A 19,510-nucleotide genomic window follows, 5' to 3' on the forward strand; every position below is an offset into this window, starting at 1 on the left:
TTTATGTTTTTATCTCTTCTTTGTACGAAAAAACTTCTATGTCTCATTTTTGTTAAAGTTGAGGATTTAGGAATATAATTTTATGAAGGAAAATTGACACTGTTGATGTTCGAATTCCATGTGTGTTAAAAATTATGATTGATTATTGAAATCTGTTTATAGTTCTTATTTAAGTGACTCATCATCGTAAACGCTTAGGTACCGATAGCTCAGTGGTTAAATGATAGATGTATGTTCTGAATGTCCAAGATTTGATTTCTTATCCCCTGGCATGATAATGAATTACCTTAAAACTAATTTTAAAAAATACTAATAAGTTATGCATAAATAATCTATTACAAATAAACAAAGCTGTCTAATTAGTTTCTTTACACTGCCGAGACATTCACATTTATAATATAACCGAAAATTTGTGACTACCGCGAATTTGCGTCCGGGCGGGAAGTAAAACAACTTCCAGCTTAGTTCCCCGAAACAGTAACTACTTTATAATGTAGCTGTATGAAGTCAAAGGGTAAAAACACTAAAATATTGCAGAACTAGATAAGGATCGTTGTATCAAGTTTTATTAAATTATTAAAAAAATGAAATCGAAAATTTGTGTGCTAGTGTTACCTAAATAAAGGCAACGACATTAATAAACTGTTTTTAGTAACAATTTTTGTTACAAATTTTAAAAATATTACAATTAAAAAGAAATTCAATTTATTGTGAAAGTTTGTAATGTAACTATTTTAATTTTATTTTCAACAAAAATATTAATTTCATTTCATTTCTGACATTCAAATATTGCAAGCTACGAGCGATAAGCGCCAACGCCAAATATTTATATTTTAGAAACTCAACTCACTCTGCTATAGCAACACTAACAAACGACGAACGAACGACGTGCCGAGTGCCGATTAATTGTGGTTGTGGTTGTAAAAGGGAAAGTTATTTCTTCTTGATTTTAGTGAACTCAAGTCTCAAAGCATAGTTTTATAGTATCGACAGACAATTCGTTTTTGTTTTAATATTATTTAACACACATAAATAGCCGTAAGTATTTAACTTTTTGCAATAACTTCAATCATAATTTTGGCGGTAACAGTTAAACACTGTCTTATACTTGGTAAAATTGAATTTTGTTTTGTACATAATATGGGTCAGGGCCTCTTTTGACTGTATTTGTTTATTTAAATTATAAATACGAATGATAATTGTGTGCTGCACGTGGCATTACACGTTTCCATTGTTTTCTTTACACCATTTGTCACGTTGACCGTTACAACCCGGCGCGGCAGGTATGCACATTGATATGCACCTGCGACTAGAGAATACTTATACTTTTTGCCTGCGACTTTGAAATTAGCAAGTTAATCTTCTTGTCGCGTAGTACAATTAAGCTATAAAAGTTTGTATCATACAAAAAAAAAACTTAGATTAAGCCTCTAAACATAACATCCGCCTTTTTAATCCAACCTTCTTACCAATTTTTGATTTGGTTCGATTTTACCACACTTCACTAACTTCTATATACAATCCTAAATCTATTTTACAATAAATGTGCAACAGCCACAGTTAAATATATTCTTATATTGCCCTCCAGAAACCCTGCCATTCAGTTATGAAACAAAGATTTGTCTTGAAAAATTGATAATCATAGAACAAACATTGTTATAATTATGTTTTAAGATGGCTGATGTAGCAGACGTGAGCACTTCATCACCGGTGGAGTTGTTAAGTGTAGGCAGGAGACATCTTGCAGTGAGAGACTACAGTGCTGCAGTTGAGGCTTTGACGAAGGCTTGCGAGTTGCTTGCTGCAGAACATGGTGATACCGCTGACCAATGTGCTGAAGCTTATTTATGGTAAGTTGTGTTTGATGTTGAAGTCCAGTTATCAACTAAACTAAGTTCTAATGTAAACTCCAATTAAAAATGTAATGAAATATTTCTTTGGTCTTCAGTATTATTTTTGCTGTTATCAGAATTAAACAGTCATGCTGTTTGTGAGTTCTTGGGATATGCAATATGTGTGTAAACATTATATCAGTAAATATATGTAATACTAGCTGTCGCCCGCGACTCCGTCCGCGCGCAGTAAAAAAAAACATAATGGCGGTATGAATTTTTTCTCGTCTTTTAAACCTTCCCTAGACCTCCACGAACATTTCAAGACTAAGATAAGATAAATCCGTTCAGCCTTTCTCGAGCTTTAGTGAGACTAATGAACAGCAATTCATGTTTATATATATAGATATATATAATTCAACAGGTATGGCAAAGCCCTTCTTGGATTATCAAGAGAAGAAAGTGGAGTCTTAGGAGATGGTATGCCAGGAACTGGTAATGCTGATGAAGATGAAAACGGAGGTACATTGAGAGTTAATAAAAAAAGTCATATTAGATTTTTATAGTCTAAAATATTTAATCCATATTTTAAATGTGAAAAATGTAATACACATCATCACTTGTATATATTGTAATATACAGATCAAGAAGATAATGATGAAGAACAGAATGAAGATGGTGAGGAGGGAACAGAAGCAGAAGCCAAAATGGAGACTCAGGACGATTCAGCTGACAGCGGAACTGAAGTTGAGAAGACTGAAGCTGAATCTACTACCAAGGATGATGAACCAACTGTGGTAGCGCCCAGCGGGACTGATGATGAGAAACCTGTTAGTATTTTTTTTTTTTGGACATGTAGCTTCTAACTGAGCAGTAAACAATTTTTTATATAATTCCCTAATTACATTCTGGTGTCCAGGTTTTCATATAAGTAGTATTATCATTATTTATTATATATATTTTTTTCAATCTTAAATTGTCTTTTTTTTTGATGTAAGTTAAAATATTTTTCATTGTCTCATCATTGAATTTTGCTGTAAATTAGCGCCATTTATTATTATTTGTATTTTATCAACTGTAATATCATTTGTTACAAGGGGACTTCAAATGGTGATGCAATGGACGAATCTATGGCGAATTTGGACAATGAAGATGATGTTGACAATCTGCAACTAGCGTGGGAAACACTTGGTGAGTTATCTCTTTTCATCAGCTTGTTCATTCCTACCGAAGGGTTTGAATTTACCCTGAATTAGGGGTGACTTAGGTCTTAATAGTCAACATTGCTTATCCAATGTTTTCCTTTATTGTAAGGAGTGTGTTAAAAAGTATTTCTGTACTTGTTTAATACAATGAAGTCATCTCATTACCGAAAAATTTTAATATCTGTTGAAAATGTTAATTTAAGTGACGAATTCAGATATGATGGCTGATGTATGAAGGATGGAGAGATGTATGAAGAAGTAGTACATACTGTGCCGACCCTCCATAGGGATAAGGGCAGGTTGATGATGATGATGATATTAATGAAGTGCAGTGAAATGTTAAATACCTTGTATTTGTATACAGATCTGGCTCGCAGTATTCTAAAGCGTCGTGTAGAGGCGGGAGGTGGAGATGCTGCGAGAACATTGTTAGCTGATGTACATCTCGCACTGGGAGAGGTCGCTTTAGAAAGTGAGACCTACGACAAAGCTGTCACTGATATGAGTATGTATAAAATTATATGGAACTGTATTTAATAAAAGAAATCCGGAGTAAAAATTATATTTATAAGTGTAAATAAAAATATATTGATTTATTTCCTTTTCAGTGACCTGTTTGGAAATTCAAAAAGAACTGTACAGTAGTGATGATAGGTGCATAGCTGAAACTCACTATCAAATCGGTGAGTAGAAAAAAAAATTATATTAAGCCCTATGAAAATTATAAAATCCTTAGGAAAATAACAAATCAAAATTTGTCTTCGTCAAATTATTTCAATATATAAATTAGTTTAAAATGTTAGACGAAAATCTTGATCAAACAAATAAAAGGAAGGTGATCTGTGTGCCTTGTCAATTTTATTGTTTTGATATAAGGTAGTAAATGACCAAACGGCTACCTGGATTCGCTGAAATAGCGAAGCAACCACTGCTCGTAAAATCCGCGATTACAGATGCTTTGCCTATCTTTAAGTTATGAAGGAAAGTGAATATTTCCTCTTCCTATACGTCCCCTCCTCCGTCAGATCCACTTCCTCTTCCCATCCTTACCTTATAAAAAATGGTACCTTAACATAGTCATCAGACATCAGTCGGAATTGCTTTCACTTGATGTCTGTCTTCTGTGTGGATGTGGTATTTTGCCGGGCCGAGCCAGCCCATTCCTTTAACAGATGTTGTGCTCCTTCCACTAATGTTATATGTAAAAAAAAAGAAAAGGTGGAACTTTCAACTATGAAAAAAAAAAAAGTTTGTAATTTTTTTTTTTTTTGTGAGTGAGTAGTCACTGTTTGCCTTGCACTGTGAGGAGGCATTTACAGTTTCACCGGGCTTGTCACAGTTTGTAATCATTTATTTTCTTATTTATAGGTCTCGCAAACTCTTTAGCATCAAACTTTGAAGACGCAGTAACACATTTTAAGAATGCAGCGAACATTTTAGAATCTAGAATCAAAGCATTAGAGAATGCAAATCCCAAAGACGATGCCACTATAAAGAAATATAAATTAAACGATCCATTCTATTCTATTGAAGCAGAGATTAAGGAATTGAAGGAACTTCTACCTGAAATACAGGAGAAAATACAAGATATGATAGATTGCAAAGCTGAGGTAAGACCGTGTGATTGTCTAGAGGATACTAGAAATATGCTAAGATGTTTAATGTTGAAAGAAAAGAATCATAAAATAGTTACACAAATTTAATTGTGAACATTTTCTTTTACATTCTTTCATATCTATTATGGTATTTAGCATTTAATATTCCTATAATATGATGATTAATTGTTGATTGACGATTTCACATTGAACGCTAATTTGAACAGTATTAGGACCTCTTTAAAAATGTCTAATTTAGTCCTTAATCAGCTACTTGGAACTTTTTTGTTAAATAAAGTTGTCATTTCACAAGTTCCAAACTGTTTTGACATGAAGTTATGTGTTAGTTATACAACACTTTACTTAGATATTGTGGAACAGTTCGTTAATATTGTCCGTGATTAAATTGTGATAAATTATGTAAAAGACTAATTAATCAGTATAAGGAAATATTGAATTTTGAAGACTGAAAATTAAGCTAGACATTTTTTTTAACCCTTATTAATTAATCAAAATAATACTATTCTAGTATGTAGGTACCTTTTACCTTTATATTTTTTTTTTTTACTTTTGTAGGGTTGTTTTTTCGCTTTTTGCCCTAATTTTTTTTAATTCTGTGAACTTGATTATTTTTTTTTTAATTTTAAAATATTAAATTCTAAAGACATGTACCTTATGAATCTCAATTAACAGATAAATACTCATATTGTATAATACTCATAGTTGTTTGAATCTGTAAGTTTTTGACTCTAGTGATATACCACAAGGCCATTTTTGTATTGCATTTACATTTTTTTTATAATAAAATCATACAAAATTAAACCCTGTCTGTTATTTTATACCCAATACAATAATGACCATGTGGTTTTTACATGGAATTTTGAAGCTAGCCTTTATATGATTTCTAATAACCGTCATTTCATAAATTTAAATAAATCTTGGTTGGGCCTTTGGTACTTAATTTAATTTGATTTTAATTTGACTAAAACTGTTTATGGTCAATTTAGAGATGAAAAAGGTATTCTTCCTACATAGTTTCAAGAAATAATTAAAAACTTGATGATTTACGACAGTTCAGGGTAGGATGGTTTAGAGTAAAGTCGATCGGTTAGTAGATCGAGTAGAGTGAGAAGCTTGAGTTCTAGGATCAGAGATATTTGTCTCGCTTATAGAGGTTTCCGTCTAATTAGTTTCTCAAGGATATTGTCTATTGAAATGGGATAATCATTCTAGCTTATCCAAGTCTGACTGTATATGAATCTGGTATTTTTGCTTTTCCTGAGATTCAATTTCTTACAAAACGATAATCTATATCTTTATCTACATATATCAATATATATAAAAGAAAGTCGTGTTAGTTACACTATTTATAACTAAAGAACGGCTGAATCGATTTGCCTGAAAATTGGTGGGCAGGTAGCTTAGAACCAGGAAACGGACATAGGATAATTTCTACCCCGTTTTCTATTTTTTATTCCGCGCGGACGGAGTCGCGGGTAAAAGCTAGTTTAATTAATAAAATTTTAACCTGTAGTGCATATTAAGACCACAGATTAAAGAAATTCTAGAAGTTAAAAAAAAACAAATCATATTTACGTACAATTGATACTTCATTTCAGACGATAAAGCGAGTTCGTGAGACATTATGTCCTGCAAATGGCGAGGGTTCAGGGGAACCAAGCATTGCCAGTTCCACTTCCTCGGAACCCAAAGTTAAACCTGCTGCATCAGACATCTCACATCTTATCAAGAGAAAGAGGAAGGCTAGTGACGGTGAGGCAGATTCTGCCTCAAAGAGAGTTAATACGTGAATAGTGTGTTTAGTGAAAAGTGATGTTTTAGTGTTAGGAAGCCTTCTTTTAAAGCTAAGGACATCTAAGGTGAGTTTTTAAGATGAATCTACTTAAAATCTAGTGGTAAATATTTTTGTTAGCATATTCATGTACTAACTTATGTTATTTAAAAATTTACAATCAAGTAGAATACTGGATTTGACTTAAAAAAAAGTAATAAATATTTAAATTGTGTTCCATTTTATGCTTTTTAAATTTCTTTTAACATAATTAAGCAACATTTTTGTTTTGAAAGAAAAAAATCTTTGCTATAAATTTAAGTTAAATGAAAAAATTAAGAAAGATATTTTTATAACCAAGTGTCTTAAATTATTGTTTGATTAATGCAATATTAAATGTCTCATGGAAACTACAATTAATATGGTTTTTAGTTAATAAATAATAATATATCAAGTACAATTATTAGGAAAAATAAAACACTATTGGGGATCTAGAAAATTACTCTGTTACAGAAATAAATGGGATTTTTTTTCTTATTTTAGCTCCATAAAATTAAGAAAGTTAGAAGCATTAATGTAACTGAGCTTTCATTAATGAAACACTGCACAAACATATTGTCCTCACTCTTGTTCTCTTAAGATATTGAAGTAAAAGTAATTTTCTTATAGTTTTTTTCAATTTACTCACTTCCTTGTTTAATGGCGTGAAAATATATTGCCTAAAGCATGTCGTAAATATAGGGTTTTTTATTTTAATTATATAAATGGTTTTTCAAAAATATGCCGTGTTTGCTACAATCCTACGTTATAAAGAAGTGTGTTTTTACGCTTTATTATAAGTACAGAAAAAAGACAACCATATGTTTCTATAGATTTGTTCAGAAGTGTTCCACATCAATAATTAAAGTACAATTAAATCTGGTTTTGTTTGTTGATTCTAATATTTTTTTACATTCAAAAGATGGAGCTGTTATCTATTATTTGACAAGTCTCTGACTGAATTAGATTTAAGGTCGAAGCTTGAATCTATTCTATGTTAGCATATTAATATAGTTTAGTATTTGTAAGTTTGTATGAAATTAATGTACTATGTTATTATTATAATAAACCCATGGGTATGTTTGTATTTCATTTATTTTTTTATCTTCAATTACCACATTGATCCATCTTACTATCTTACTAATTTTCTTTTTTTTCTTACTAATTATAAATGAGAATGTTTCGATGGATGTATGGATGTTTGCTTGAAGGTATCTTTGGAAAGGCTCAATGAATCATGATGAAATTTGGCACAGAACATAGTCTGGAAGAACACATAGACAATTTATTATGTTTTTTTTTTCCGCGCGGACGGAGCCGTGGGCGACAGCTAGTAACTGTAAACATAACATATATTTTTACAACTACAATATATTTTTTGGTAATATTGTTATACATCTGATAAAACTGATCATTTGATAACGGAAACAAAAATGCAATCTCATGCTATTACACCATACAGTGACGCCATAATCCAATCCGATTAACTTTTTAAATGAAAAATACTATTTATTTTACATACTTCACTTTATATACCCAGTCTGGCGTCCACTAAGACTCTACCAAACTTTTCACTACACGGAAAAGGAAAATATTAATTAAAACATTGATTTTTGTTCTTAATTGAAAAAATCTTCATATTTTAAACTTTCACGACAGCTTTTCCTTTGTTTTCACCAGCGAGCACTCCAAGAAATGCATCGAAAATGTTATCAAAACCTTCTGTTACATGTTCACCTGCCTTTAACTGTCCACTTTTGATCCAATCTACAAGCTGTGAGAATCCCTCATGCCACCTCTCATACCATTCGCCAGTTATGAATCCTCGTATAGTAAGCTGTTGAGAGACTATCGCTGGCTGCAGGATTGTTGCTTTAGGTAGGTCCGTCATATTATTTGAACCTATGCTTCCACATACAGATACTCTTCCAAATTTGTTCATTTGATTGATAATAATACTGCTTATTTCTCCACCGACATTGTCGAAGTAACAATCCACGCCATTAGGTGCGGCTTCCTTAAGCGCTTCCGCGATGTTTACAGTTTTATAATTCAGTGCTTTGTCAAAACCAAGTTTCTTTTCCAGCCATTCCACTTTGTCATCTGAACCCGCAAAACCGATTACTTTGCAACCCTTAATCTTAGCAATTTGTCCTACAAGAGATCCCACCGCTCCTGCGGCTGCCGTCACAACAACTGTTTCACCGGCTTTTGGTTTACAGATTTCTAGAAAACCAAAATAGGCAGTGACTCCTGGCATACCCACAGCGCCGATTCCTAATGATGGCGATAGACCTTTCAAATCAGGAAGCGGGTAAACATAGCCGACAGGTCCACTGAGTTCTCCATCTTTGGCGATGGTATAGTCGCTCCAACCTTTATGCGTTACTACTTTCATTCCAACAGAAAACTTGGGATCCTTACTTTCCTGTACAATTCCAACTTGAAAACCAAACTGATCATATGGTACCTTGAACAAATAATTGTAGGCGCGTTGATATGGGTCAACACTAAGCCATTCAGTTTTGACCAAGATCTCACCATCTTTTAATGGAGGTAGTTCATATTCTACTACTTCGAAGTCTTCTCGCTTTGGAACTCCTTCGAAATAATTTTTCACTACGTACTTCCTGGCTTTAACCATGTTTAATCAGCAGTCGAAATTCAACTGCAGAAAAATAAAATATTTTGTATTTATATTCCTTGCTTGCTTATTCTTTATCATATACTGAAGTGTCTAGTTTCGTTTAATATCGTACCGATATTATAAATTCGATTGTTTGGATGGATGGATGGATGGATGTTTGTTTAAAGGTATATTCAGAACGGCTCAACGTATCCCGATGAAATTTAGCATACATGTAGAACATAGTCTGGAAAAACACATAGGCTACTTAATAAGTTTCTTTTTTAATTCGCGCTGGCGGAGTCACGGGCGACAGCTAGTTCAGTTAATAAAATTACAAGTCATCGTTTTTAAAGTTTTATTTCAAAATTATCGCGTTGTTAACTCATCGCTCCTATATGTAATTAGGTAAAAATTATCGCAAGATTATGTAAAATACTCATGATTAAATAAATCACTCATGTACTAAATCAATGAGTCAGTATATATATATATTTTGTGGCTCTTTTAATGTTTTTTCTGCTATAAAAGTATATACAATAAACACAAAGCATAACTAAAGCGATGCATTGCAATTAATAGGCATTAAAAAAGCTGCCACCACTTCAATTGTTTTCAGAGCAGTCGTTTTCAGTAATTGGGTATCAATATTTCATTTTAGTTCTCAATTGCTGTATTTTAAGAAAAACAACTTTTTTTTTACATTATTAATTTATTATTTATTAACTGAAAATATTATTTGATTTTTTTCTCTTGAATTCGAAAACTGAATGTCAGCATTCCTGAAAATGTGGTACGTAAATTACAACTTTACATGGTACTTCTGCATTTAAATACAATTATACTTTCACCAAAGCTTTTCCCTTGTTTTCGCCTGCAAGCATTCCAACAAACGCATCAAAAATGTTATCAAAACCCTCTGTCACATGTTCTGCTACTTTCAATTGCCCACTCTTGATCCAATCTACAAGTTCAGGTATTACTTTCGGTAGTCGATCACTCCATTCTGAGACACCGAATCCTCGTATTATAAGCTGTTGAAAGATTATTGCTGGTTGTAAGATTGTTGCTTTAGGCAAACTCCCCTCCTCGTTGTAAGAACTGATGCTACCACATACAGATACTCTTCCAAATTTGTTCATTTGATTAATAATAATGCTACTAATTTCTCCACCGACGTTATCGAAGTAACAGTCTACGCCTTTGGGAGCGGCTTTTTTAAGAGCTTTAGAGATGTCCACGGTTTTGTAATTAAACGTCTCGTAAACGTAAGGTAAACGGCTCTATCAAAACCGAGTTCTTTTTCTAGCCATTCCACTTTGTCATCGGAGCCAGCAAACCCGATTACTTTACAATCCTTGATCTTGGCGATTTGTCCGACTAGAGATCCTACAGCTCCCGCGGCCGCCGTCACAACAACTGTTTCGCCTGCTTTTGGTTTACATATTTCAAGAAAACCGGCATAGGCAGTAAGACCAATCAAACCCAAGGCACCCAACGCTAATGATGGCGACAGACCTTTAAAATCTGGTAGAATGTTAATATGGTCTAATGGTCCAGCCTGCACTGCATCTTTAGCGATAGTATTGTCACACCAACCTTTGTGCGATAACATTTTAGTGCCAACTGGGAATTTGGGATCTTTACTTTCCTTGACAACTCCCACTTGTAATCCAAACTGATCATAAGGTATCTTGCTTACCTTATTGTGCGCACGGTGATATGGGTCTACACTAATCCATTCTGTCTTGATGAGGATTTCACCATCATTTAAAGGCGGTAATTCATATTCTACTACTTCGAAGTCTTCACCCTTGGGCACTCCTTTGAAATAGTTTTTAACGACGTACTTTCTTGCTTTCACCATGTTTGGTCACCGGTGGAAACTTAACTCAAGATTAATGTAGCACTTTACATTCATATATTTCGTTTACTTATCGGTTACATCATCATTTTTTTATTCAAAAAAGTGCATGTCATTTTGCTACCATTACTAAAATGGCCCATGAAAAAAATGGCGTTGAAATGATTACGCAATTTTCTGCTAAGAGATTTGAAGGTAACCTGAGTGAATATATCCAAAAATTACACGTGGATAGCGGAGGAACTCTTTCTCTCGAATCGAAAAAAAGTAAGATTCAGATTCGTACTACTAAATCATTGAAGATACGTCCTATTTATTTAAAAGAAAGACAGAGACATGTGTACTTTTATTGTAGCCTTAGATTCTAACAGACCCCCTTCAGGTTGGCCGAAAATGTTAATAATCATTAGTAGTGATTATACATTTTGCAAAAAAAAAAATTACTAAAGAAATGAGCCATTCCCAAAACCTATCTTACTATCATTTGAGTCCGGTAAAGTAAACAAACGCCGAATTATTGTTTGTTTAAAAAATTACCACGTTCCTAACAAAAAATCTGTATAAGTTGGCAAACTATTAAGATATGTTTCTTATAAAATTGCATGTATTGTTTTGTAAGAAACGAAAGAAAAGTTCTGAACAATTAATCAACAAATTTAATCACAACAATTGGTTGAAATATATCATATACTTTCGATATTTTAGTTGGTCACATGTTTAAACCTTCACCACGGCTTTTCCTGTATTTTCACCGGCAAGCATTCCAATGAATGCATCAAAGATGTTGTCAAAGCCTTCTGTTACATGTTCCCTTGTCTTCAACTGTCCACTCTTGATCCAGTCTACAATTTGAGAGAAACCTTCTTGCCACCTGCTGTACCATTCCCAGACTAAGAATCCACGCACTGTGAGCTGCTGGAACACTAATGCTGGCTGTAAAATAGTCGCTTTTGGCATTTTCGCGACGTCATCATTGTACGAGCTGATGCTACCACATACGGCTACTCTTCCATGTGTGTTCATTTGATTGATAATGATACTGCTTATTTCCCCACCGACGTTGTCATAGTAACAGTCCACTCCATTAGGAGCAGCTTCTTTGAGAGCTTTAGCGATGTCCACAGTTTTATAGTTGAGAGCTTTGTCAAATCCAAGTTCCTTTTCTAGCCATTCCACTTTGTCATCGGAGCCAGCAAATCCGATTACTTTACAACCCTTAATCTTGGCAATTTGACCGACTAGAGATCCTACAGCTCCAGCGGCTCCGGTCACTACAACTGTTTCACCGGCTTTTGGTTTGCAGATTTCAAGGAAACCGAAATAGGCAGTTGCTCCTGGCATGCCTACCGCGCCAACTCCTAATGATGGCGATAGTCCTTTCAAATCAGGTAGGGCATAAACGTTGTTAACGGGTCCACTAGCGACTCCATCTTTAGCGATGGTATAATCACACCAACCTTTGTGTGTAACGACTTTGGTGCCAACGGGGAACTTGGGGTCTTTACTCTCCTGTACAACTCCGACTTGGAATCCGAATTGATCATAAGGCACCTTGTTCTTCGTGTTGTATGCACGTTGGTACGGGTCCACACTGAGCCACTCTGTTTTAATTAGGATTTCTCCATTTTTTAACGGAGGTAGTTCATATTCTACTAATTCGAAGTCTTCGCGCTTAGGAACTCCTTTAAAGTGGTTTTTTACGACGTACTTTCTTGCCTTAACCATGATTGATCACTGATCGAAGTTCAACTGCAAATAGAATATGGATTTTTAATGTTTTATTCATTACTTGTGTTCTATCTTGTCAATTATCTTATCTCAAAACGAGTATCTTTTGCGGTTTACGGATATATTTGATAAGGTATTGATTTAAGAGACTTAATAAACTATATAAAATATTTTTCTATCACGACAAAAATGAACATAAATTTATCAAAATAGTCTAATGCACCAAGAGATTAGTAAGAATAAATAAATCAACTGGGGCATAAATAAACATAAACAGATACACACTTTCGTACTTTTTATATTACTTATCGTGACGAACGTATAAAATAAAGCGTTATCTACACGGTAAAGAATCGTACTTTTAGATACTTTAAAATTTACCTTGTGTTTGGCTGAAAACTAAAAGATTTTTACGTGATAAAATACTGGTTGTGTAGTGGTACTTACATTTTAATTAATTTCAGTATATAAAGTTATGGCTGTTTAAATTTAAAATCAAAATACACAAGGGACACGACCGTCTGGCGTACAACACGGGGACTAATGACAAGACGAGTCATTGTCCAACATGTTTTATTGCGTAATCGTCAAGTTGTCAATTTGACCTTGTGGCTTCTAGTCTAGTGTATGTTTCCAATACACAAACATGATGTTATCTCTGTTCTTTTCAAAGAGAATGAGTGGGAGACATAATGTATTCATACGATTGTTTGGGCAGTGAAAATTCACGGTTATCAAACATAAGAATAAATATAAAAGTTTTTTGCGAATATTGATTATATAGTCGGATTTTTAAATCATAATTGTTTGAACTAGAAAATAAACTTTTGTTATCTTAGGTATCAAAGTACATCAGTATTTATGAACAGTCTAGAAAAATTATATCAATGCGTTCCTTATAATATCTAGATTTCAGTGATAATTAATATAATTTAATTTATTTATTTATTTAACATTATTAAACATTGGACCAAATTATCATTCATTCTGAGATTATCAACCATATCTAAAGGTATTGAACTGTTATATAAATCAATAAATTGACTTTTATTTAAAATCTCATGATTCAATTAAGACGTTACTAGCTGTCGCCCGCGACTCTGTCTACGCGGTATTAAAATAAAAAAAATGAATAAGTAGCCTAAGTGTTCTTCCAGACCATTTTCTACATCTGTGTCAAATTTCATTTCAAGATCCGTTGAGCCGTTCCGGAGATACCTTCAAAAAACATCCATCCATCTAAACATTCGCATTTATAATAGTAAGAAGTCAGATAAAAAGAAAATGGCTGCTATATTTATTTTTGACCCATACTGTGTGGGTCCCAAAAGCGATATAACCTTTGTATTCCATGACACAGCATTGGACTTATTAAAAAATATACAAATAATTTGAAGGTCTTTTCAGACGTCACTACGCGGAAAACAGGATCAATTATAACTATTTACATCTACACTACTAAATAGATGTTTTAACACAATACTGTGTACATTATTCAATGACAAGCAAAAACTAGATTTATTTTCGTTTTATTATATAAATAATGATTACTTGAATCTGAGTACCTATTGTTCCAATTGTCTGATTACAAATTTTACACAATTTGAACTGTATTGACGTTCTTTTAGATCCAAATTGTCGCGAGTTGTTTTATAAGTAGATGGATAATGTTTTTCGAATTTATAAGATATGCAATGCAGACAATTTAATCATGACCTCGACGTGCCCGTGACCATTAGGTTAATCAATGTTTGTTTTTAAAGATTAAACAAGGATTTTTATAGATGAGAGCAGTAATAGTTATTCAAGAAGTTACATAGCCCACAACGCTTTTCCAGATAAAAGGTTTTCGCCAAAATCCTTCCTTTGCCTTATAGCCAGCTAACTCTGCTATTACTTCTATATGTAAAATACATGCCTTTTGGTTAATAAAACCCATTGCTTCTAGTTCTTCATCTTGTTTTAACTCATTTCCTCGAGTCTTTGGATTAAGGATATAGGCGGCTAAATGCAATGGCTTCACGCAATCTTTTTTTCTTTTCTCCACTGCAGAAAGAATTTGATTCTATGGCTTCATTTTCAAGAATAGTTATGTTAGGTGATAGTTTAGATTTCATATCCTTGAATATCATTAACACCGTATGATATGAAGTCGTCAAAAGTTATAAATTTAAGCTTTTAATTAACAAATATTATATTAGCTTAAGATAGTGGCACTTAGATGCGCGTGCGGTTCATACGACGATTACCTGGGCACTGCTCGGCATGGGCATAATGGGAGTGGGGTCAGGATAAGCGAAAACAAAGGGATAATAGGTGCCCGGGATAGAGTGAAGTTAGAAATACGTGTGTTTTGGTACAATGCTTGACAATAAAATAAATGTTAGATTCGCAAAAACATAAATATCCATTGCTTTGTATAAATATACGATAAAAATGGGTAAAACTCGAGTTAATATCTTTTGAGTTTTTATCATCTGCCCATCAATATTGGGTAATATTTACGATATCATCTATAGGTAGGTCTCTATTTCAAACATCGTTATTCGTTACTAATATAAAAACGGCTAAATCACTCACGTATGTTGTCCGGTATCGGCACCGACTAGTTTATTGTTAACTAGCTTTTACCCGCGACTCCGTCCGTGCGGAAAAAAAATGCACACAAGATAAAAAAGTTCCTATGTCCGTCTCCTAGTTCTAAGCTACCTCCCCATCAATTTTCAACTAAATCAGTTCGACCGATCTTGAGTTATAAATAGTGTAACTAACACGACTTTCTTTTATATATATAGATAATTAATAAATTTTTGACTAGCGACTTTTTACTCTGCATCTCTTACATTGACATTTCCAACTTTTGTCATTTTCAATTACTTTACTTATTCTTAAACGTAAAGTCATGTAAATTACTATTTGTATATTTAGAATTTTTAAATTACAATATTACGGCTATTTTAAAAGACCATGGCCAGTGGAGATTCACCTAGTCCTCAATATATGACGTATTCAAAATCAAGGGTCCCTTTATTGGGTGCGCTTATCGATTATGTGGACACTAGCATACACTATTTGTGGACGAAATCATTTGTTGCAGCTGAACAAATGCATGTGCAGACATCCAAATCTACTTTATCCATTTCTTTTATGACTTTCGTTTGCTTAGTGTTAGGTTTGCTTGCGAATGTCAAGATGGAAGTTGTGACTATTGACGAAACAACTTTAGAACATGATCTACACATTGTTTTATTGAGCGAGAAATATAAATTGTACGTGGATGATATTGATGTATCAAGTAAGTTCGGTTTATGAATTATACCGCACTATTTCCAATCAAGACCTGACTCTGTAAACAATTTCACTTTTTATCACTTCAACTTATCTCAATGTCTATAAAATTAAATTTCTGATGAAATTGCCAAAATGATTGGCCCGCAGCCTTCTAATGCCGTTTACTTGTTTACAGAGTGTAGGTCATCTTAGAATAAAGTAGTGTGAATTTTTAGAAGAAACATATTTAAAGATTAAATTTTAAAAATTGTTTGAACTTAACAAATAATTTCAAACATTTATTCGCAGAAATTATGTGCTGTATTGAAGCTTCAGACACATTATTGGTATTGATATCTTGCTTCTTGATATCCAATTCAGGATTTGCGGTAAATATTATTAAATATGTTACATTTTAACAACAGCCTTTCCCACGTTTTCTCCAGCTAACATTCCTACAAAAGCGTTCAATACGTTATCAAAACCTACTGTTACATGTTCTTTTACTTTAATTTGTCCCGTTTTGATCCAATTTATAACTTCGGGTAAAGCTTCATGCCATCTATCGGCAAATCTTGAAACATTAAATCCTTCAAGCGTTAATTGTTTGTTAACTACATACGGTTGTATAACTGTTGCTTTTGGCATTTTAAGTGGATTGTCATTGTATGAACTTATGCTACCACAACACGCAACTCTTCCGAAACTGTTCATTTGTTTGATGATTATGCTGCTTATTTCCCCACCAATGTTATCAAAGTAACAATCAACGCCGTTAGGGGCTGCTTCCTCTAGAACTTCTGAAATATCTACTGTTTTATAATTAAACGCTTTATCAAAACCGAATTCATCTTCTAAAATTCGTACTTTCTCATCCGAGCCAGTAATACCAATTAATATACACCCTTTAATTTTAGCAATTTGTCCCACCATAGTCCCTACTGCTCCAGCAGCGCTTGTTACAATCACAGTTTCTCCAACCTTAGGTTTGCAAATATCTAAAAGTCCAAAATAACCAGTCGCTCCTGGTCTACCGAGAGCACCAATTGCATAGGACGTTGGCAGATCTTCAAAATCTGGTAGTTTATAAGTTCTGAGTGGTTCTTCTTCATTCATATTAACTATACCATAATCGCACCAACCAATGTGAGAAACAATTTTAGTACCAACGGGATATTTAAAATGATTGCTTTCAATAACCAGCCCGATTTGAGTAGAGAATTGATCAAATGGTGGAGAATACACAGTGTTGCGAGCTCTTAAGTATGGATCTACGCTGATCCATTCCGTTTTAACTAATACATCACCGGGTTTCAAAGATGGTAGTTCATATTCCACTATTTCAAAATCATCCCGCTTAGGGACACCTTCAAAATGTTTTTTCACTACATACTTTCGTGCTTTTCCCATATTCTATTCTCAAATTGCACTCCGAATTGAATTACAAATAAAATAACAATGATGCACTTATAAATGTTTAACTTAATTTTTAAGTAAAAAAATATGCAAATTAATTGATTAAAATAATTGCCTTTCCGATAAATAAGATTAACTTTAATCAGGTTTTATTCAAATTATTTTTATACAGGACGATTCTTTATGGACGGATCAAATGCTTTGTGGAAGTAGAGGACAAATTTTGATTCATCAATTAAAGAGTCACTTGTATAATAGAGTTTTATTAGTTATAAATTGCATTCACTAGTGACGAAAAAATACAGAAGTATAACGTCACTAAAATTATCGCTGTTACAATAGGTTTTTTTTTCTAAATAATTATGCTTCTATCAAAATTTTGATGGTTATCGTGTAATAGTTTAAACGTTTTAAGTTCAAGGCTTATTACGGATGTAGATAATTCTAGATATAAAATTCGATATCGATAAAAATGTGCATGTTAACTTGATACTGATACATTTTTGTAATACTAGCTGTCGCCCGTGATTCCTTCCGCGCGGAATAACAGAAAAAAACATAATTTGTAGCATATTTATTCTTCCAGATTATCTATCTAGATATATTTCCCGTTTATTTATGTTTTAAGTACCAATGTATCTTCAAGGGATCTAGTTTTTGTAAGACATTTTATGTGGACCTTGTGCATATTTGTCGCCCATCACGCCATGAGTAAAATGAAAATTCATAATATGTTAATTCACAATCTATTTAAAAGTTGTTGATAAAAGTTAACAAGATGTTACAAACAAAAAGACTCCATTAAAATTCATTAAACCAACCCTTCAATAAACAAAAAATAAACTACGGACCGTATTCTCTAAATATTTCTCCAGTGTCATCCTACTTGCGAGTACATGTATTTACCCTGGATGGGTGTCACGCTGCGTGGACTAGCACTACGTCAGCTGCCGACATCCGCAGCGCTTCTGTACACTATGTACGTCGCTAATGAAGACATCAATACGCTGTTTCTAACTTCATTCGCTTTGTTATTTAGTAAGTATTATTGACAGTGCGTCTAGTGAGTTTGTTATTACGACGGAGGACGTTGGCGTAGTCGCGTAACAGAGTCACGTGACTACCATGTGACGCTTACATGTGGCACTGAAAAATTCATACTAATAATGGTTAACAAAAGAAGAAAGACGAAAGAAGCCTCAGTTACTGATGTAGTAAAATTAAGAAAACTGAAGGAACAGAATATTACTAAAAGACTTCATAATTTGTAAAATTCATTGACCTGAGCTTTCCAGGAGACGGTTTTTGTAAACTCTCTTGTTAAACTTAGAAGTTATACAAGATACCTCGTGTTTTAGGTTATTTTTTAAAAGTTATGTCATAATTTTTAACAGTTACAGAGTTACGTCTGTGGTTAGAGGTGGTAAGGTTGGTATTTCTCCGATGGGAGGCCAACGAACAAGTGAAAATATGCGGCTTGGAAGAAGAAGTCAAGACTCTATGGAGCAATGAAGAGGTGCCGAGCATTGAAGTGTCTAATTTTGTTTATTAAATCTTGTGAAAAAGATTTCAAATCGGGAAAAATTCTTGGATGACGTCATGTCCTAAAACGTGTTATTAAATTGTTATCAATGCATGTTGTCTTTCGTGAATTTGTTTGGAGAAAAAATGAAAATGAAAATAATTATTTATTATCTAGTCTGTTATTATTTAACCATAAAACCGACCCAAAGTGGTAAATATGGATTGATTAAGAGACGGTGCAATTGCATGATTTTTCTCTTATACGATCATTATACTGGTTCATTCTCTTATGTGATTATTATACTATTAATTTATAATTTTCGCAAAAAAAAAATATGAATGAGTAAATACCAACCTTGGATGTTGACTTTGAACGTAAAATATCTAGAATACTTAAAATGCTTTTGCTTTAAAAGAATACTAGCTGGCGCCTGCGACTACGTCCACGCGGAATTGAAAAAACCTTAATAACCTATGTGTTCTTCCAGACATCTGTGACAAATATCATTACGATCCTTTGAGCTATTCCGGAGATACCTTCTAACAAACATCCATCGCATTTATAAGTAAGATTTCTTCTTACCTATAAATGCAATGCAAAAAAAGTCAGATGTATTGG

The 19,510-nt window shown here is 33.3% G+C and overlaps 5 protein-coding genes and 1 pseudogene across 5 annotated transcripts; 2 read left to right on the top strand and 4 right to left on the bottom strand.

Annotated features, from left to right (window-relative positions):
- Positions 1–865: 865 nt before the first annotated feature.
- Positions 866–6,567, top strand: LOC106717501 (histone-binding protein N1/N2). The gene is made up of 9 exons (XM_014511373.2): positions 866–1,038; positions 1,675–1,850; positions 2,257–2,354; positions 2,475–2,662; positions 2,930–3,023; positions 3,402–3,542; positions 3,646–3,720; positions 4,406–4,647; positions 6,252–6,567. Exons 2-9 carry the CDS (start codon positions 1,675–1,677, stop codon positions 6,441–6,443), a joined length of 1,206 nt encoding a protein of 401 aa, XP_014366859.2. The 5' UTR covers positions 866–1,038; the 3' UTR covers positions 6,444–6,567.
- A 1,538-nt stretch (positions 6,568–8,105) lies between these two features.
- On the bottom strand, positions 8,106–9,109 carry LOC106717515 (prostaglandin reductase 1-like). Its single transcript, XM_045679804.1, has one exon. It carries the CDS (start codon positions 9,105–9,107, stop codon positions 8,106–8,108), a length of 1,002 nt encoding a protein of 333 aa, XP_045535760.1. The 5' UTR covers positions 9,108–9,109.
- A 736-nt stretch (positions 9,110–9,845) lies between these two features.
- Positions 9,846–11,521, bottom strand: LOC106717551 (annotated as a pseudogene).
- A 74-nt stretch (positions 11,522–11,595) lies between these two features.
- LOC106717550 (prostaglandin reductase 1-like) lies at positions 11,596–13,239 on the bottom strand. The gene is made up of 2 exons (XM_045679549.1): positions 13,129–13,239; positions 11,596–12,702 (listed from the first exon to the last, which is right to left on the bottom strand). Exon 2 carries the CDS (start codon positions 12,676–12,678, stop codon positions 11,671–11,673), a length of 1,008 nt encoding a protein of 335 aa, XP_045535505.1. The 5' UTR covers positions 12,679–12,702; positions 13,129–13,239; the 3' UTR covers positions 11,596–11,670.
- Positions 13,240–15,592: 2,353 nt separating this feature from the next.
- LOC106717524 lies at positions 15,593–18,958 on the top strand. The gene is made up of 4 exons (XM_014511396.2): positions 15,593–15,976; positions 16,261–16,340; positions 18,243–18,405; positions 18,762–18,958. Exons 1-4 carry the CDS (start codon positions 15,649–15,651, stop codon positions 18,917–18,919), a joined length of 729 nt encoding a protein of 242 aa, XP_014366882.2. The 5' UTR covers positions 15,593–15,648; the 3' UTR covers positions 18,920–18,958.
- On the bottom strand, positions 16,360–17,361 carry LOC106717523 (prostaglandin reductase 1-like). Its single transcript, XM_045679848.1, has one exon. The coding sequence runs from the start codon at positions 17,359–17,361 to the stop codon at positions 16,360–16,362; it is 1,002 nt and encodes a 333-aa protein (XP_045535804.1).
- Positions 18,959–19,510: the final 552 nt, after the last annotated feature.

The sequence above is a fragment of the Papilio machaon genome, chromosome 10 (assembly GCF_912999745.1).
Source record: "Papilio machaon chromosome 10, ilPapMach1.1, whole genome shotgun sequence".
In the NCBI taxonomy this organism is placed as follows: Eukaryota; Metazoa; Arthropoda; class Insecta; order Lepidoptera; family Papilionidae; genus Papilio; species Papilio machaon.

Excerpts from the sequence above, each read along its gene's own strand:
- LOC106717501 (XM_014511373.2), top strand. The coding sequence starts at position 1,675 with ATGGCTGATGTAGCAGACGTGAGCACTTCATCACCGGTGGAGTTGTTA. Across the intron at positions 2,355-2,474 it reads TGATGAAGATGAAAACGGAG|ATCAAGAAGATAATGATGAA; the intron begins GTACATTGAGAG and ends TGTAATATACAG. Across the intron at positions 3,543-3,645 it reads CAAAGCTGTCACTGATATGA|TGACCTGTTTGGAAATTCAA; the intron begins GTATGTATAAAA and ends TTTCCTTTTCAG.
- LOC106717515 (XM_045679804.1), bottom strand. The coding sequence starts at position 9,107 with ATGGTTAAAGCCAGGAAGTACGTAGTGAAAAATTATTTCGAAGGAGTT.
- LOC106717550 (XM_045679549.1), bottom strand. The coding sequence starts at position 12,678 with ATGGTTAAGGCAAGAAAGTACGTCGTAAAAAACCACTTTAAAGGAGTT.
- LOC106717524 (XM_014511396.2), top strand. The coding sequence starts at position 15,649 with ATGGCCAGTGGAGATTCACCTAGTCCTCAATATATGACGTATTCAAAA. Across the intron at positions 15,977-16,260 it reads GGATGATATTGATGTATCAA|AAATTATGTGCTGTATTGAA; the intron begins GTAAGTTCGGTT and ends ATTTATTCGCAG. Across the intron at positions 16,341-18,242 it reads TATCCAATTCAGGATTTGCG|TGTCATCCTACTTGCGAGTA; the intron begins GTAAATATTATT and ends ATATTTCTCCAG.
- LOC106717523 (XM_045679848.1), bottom strand. The coding sequence starts at position 17,361 with ATGGGAAAAGCACGAAAGTATGTAGTGAAAAAACATTTTGAAGGTGTC.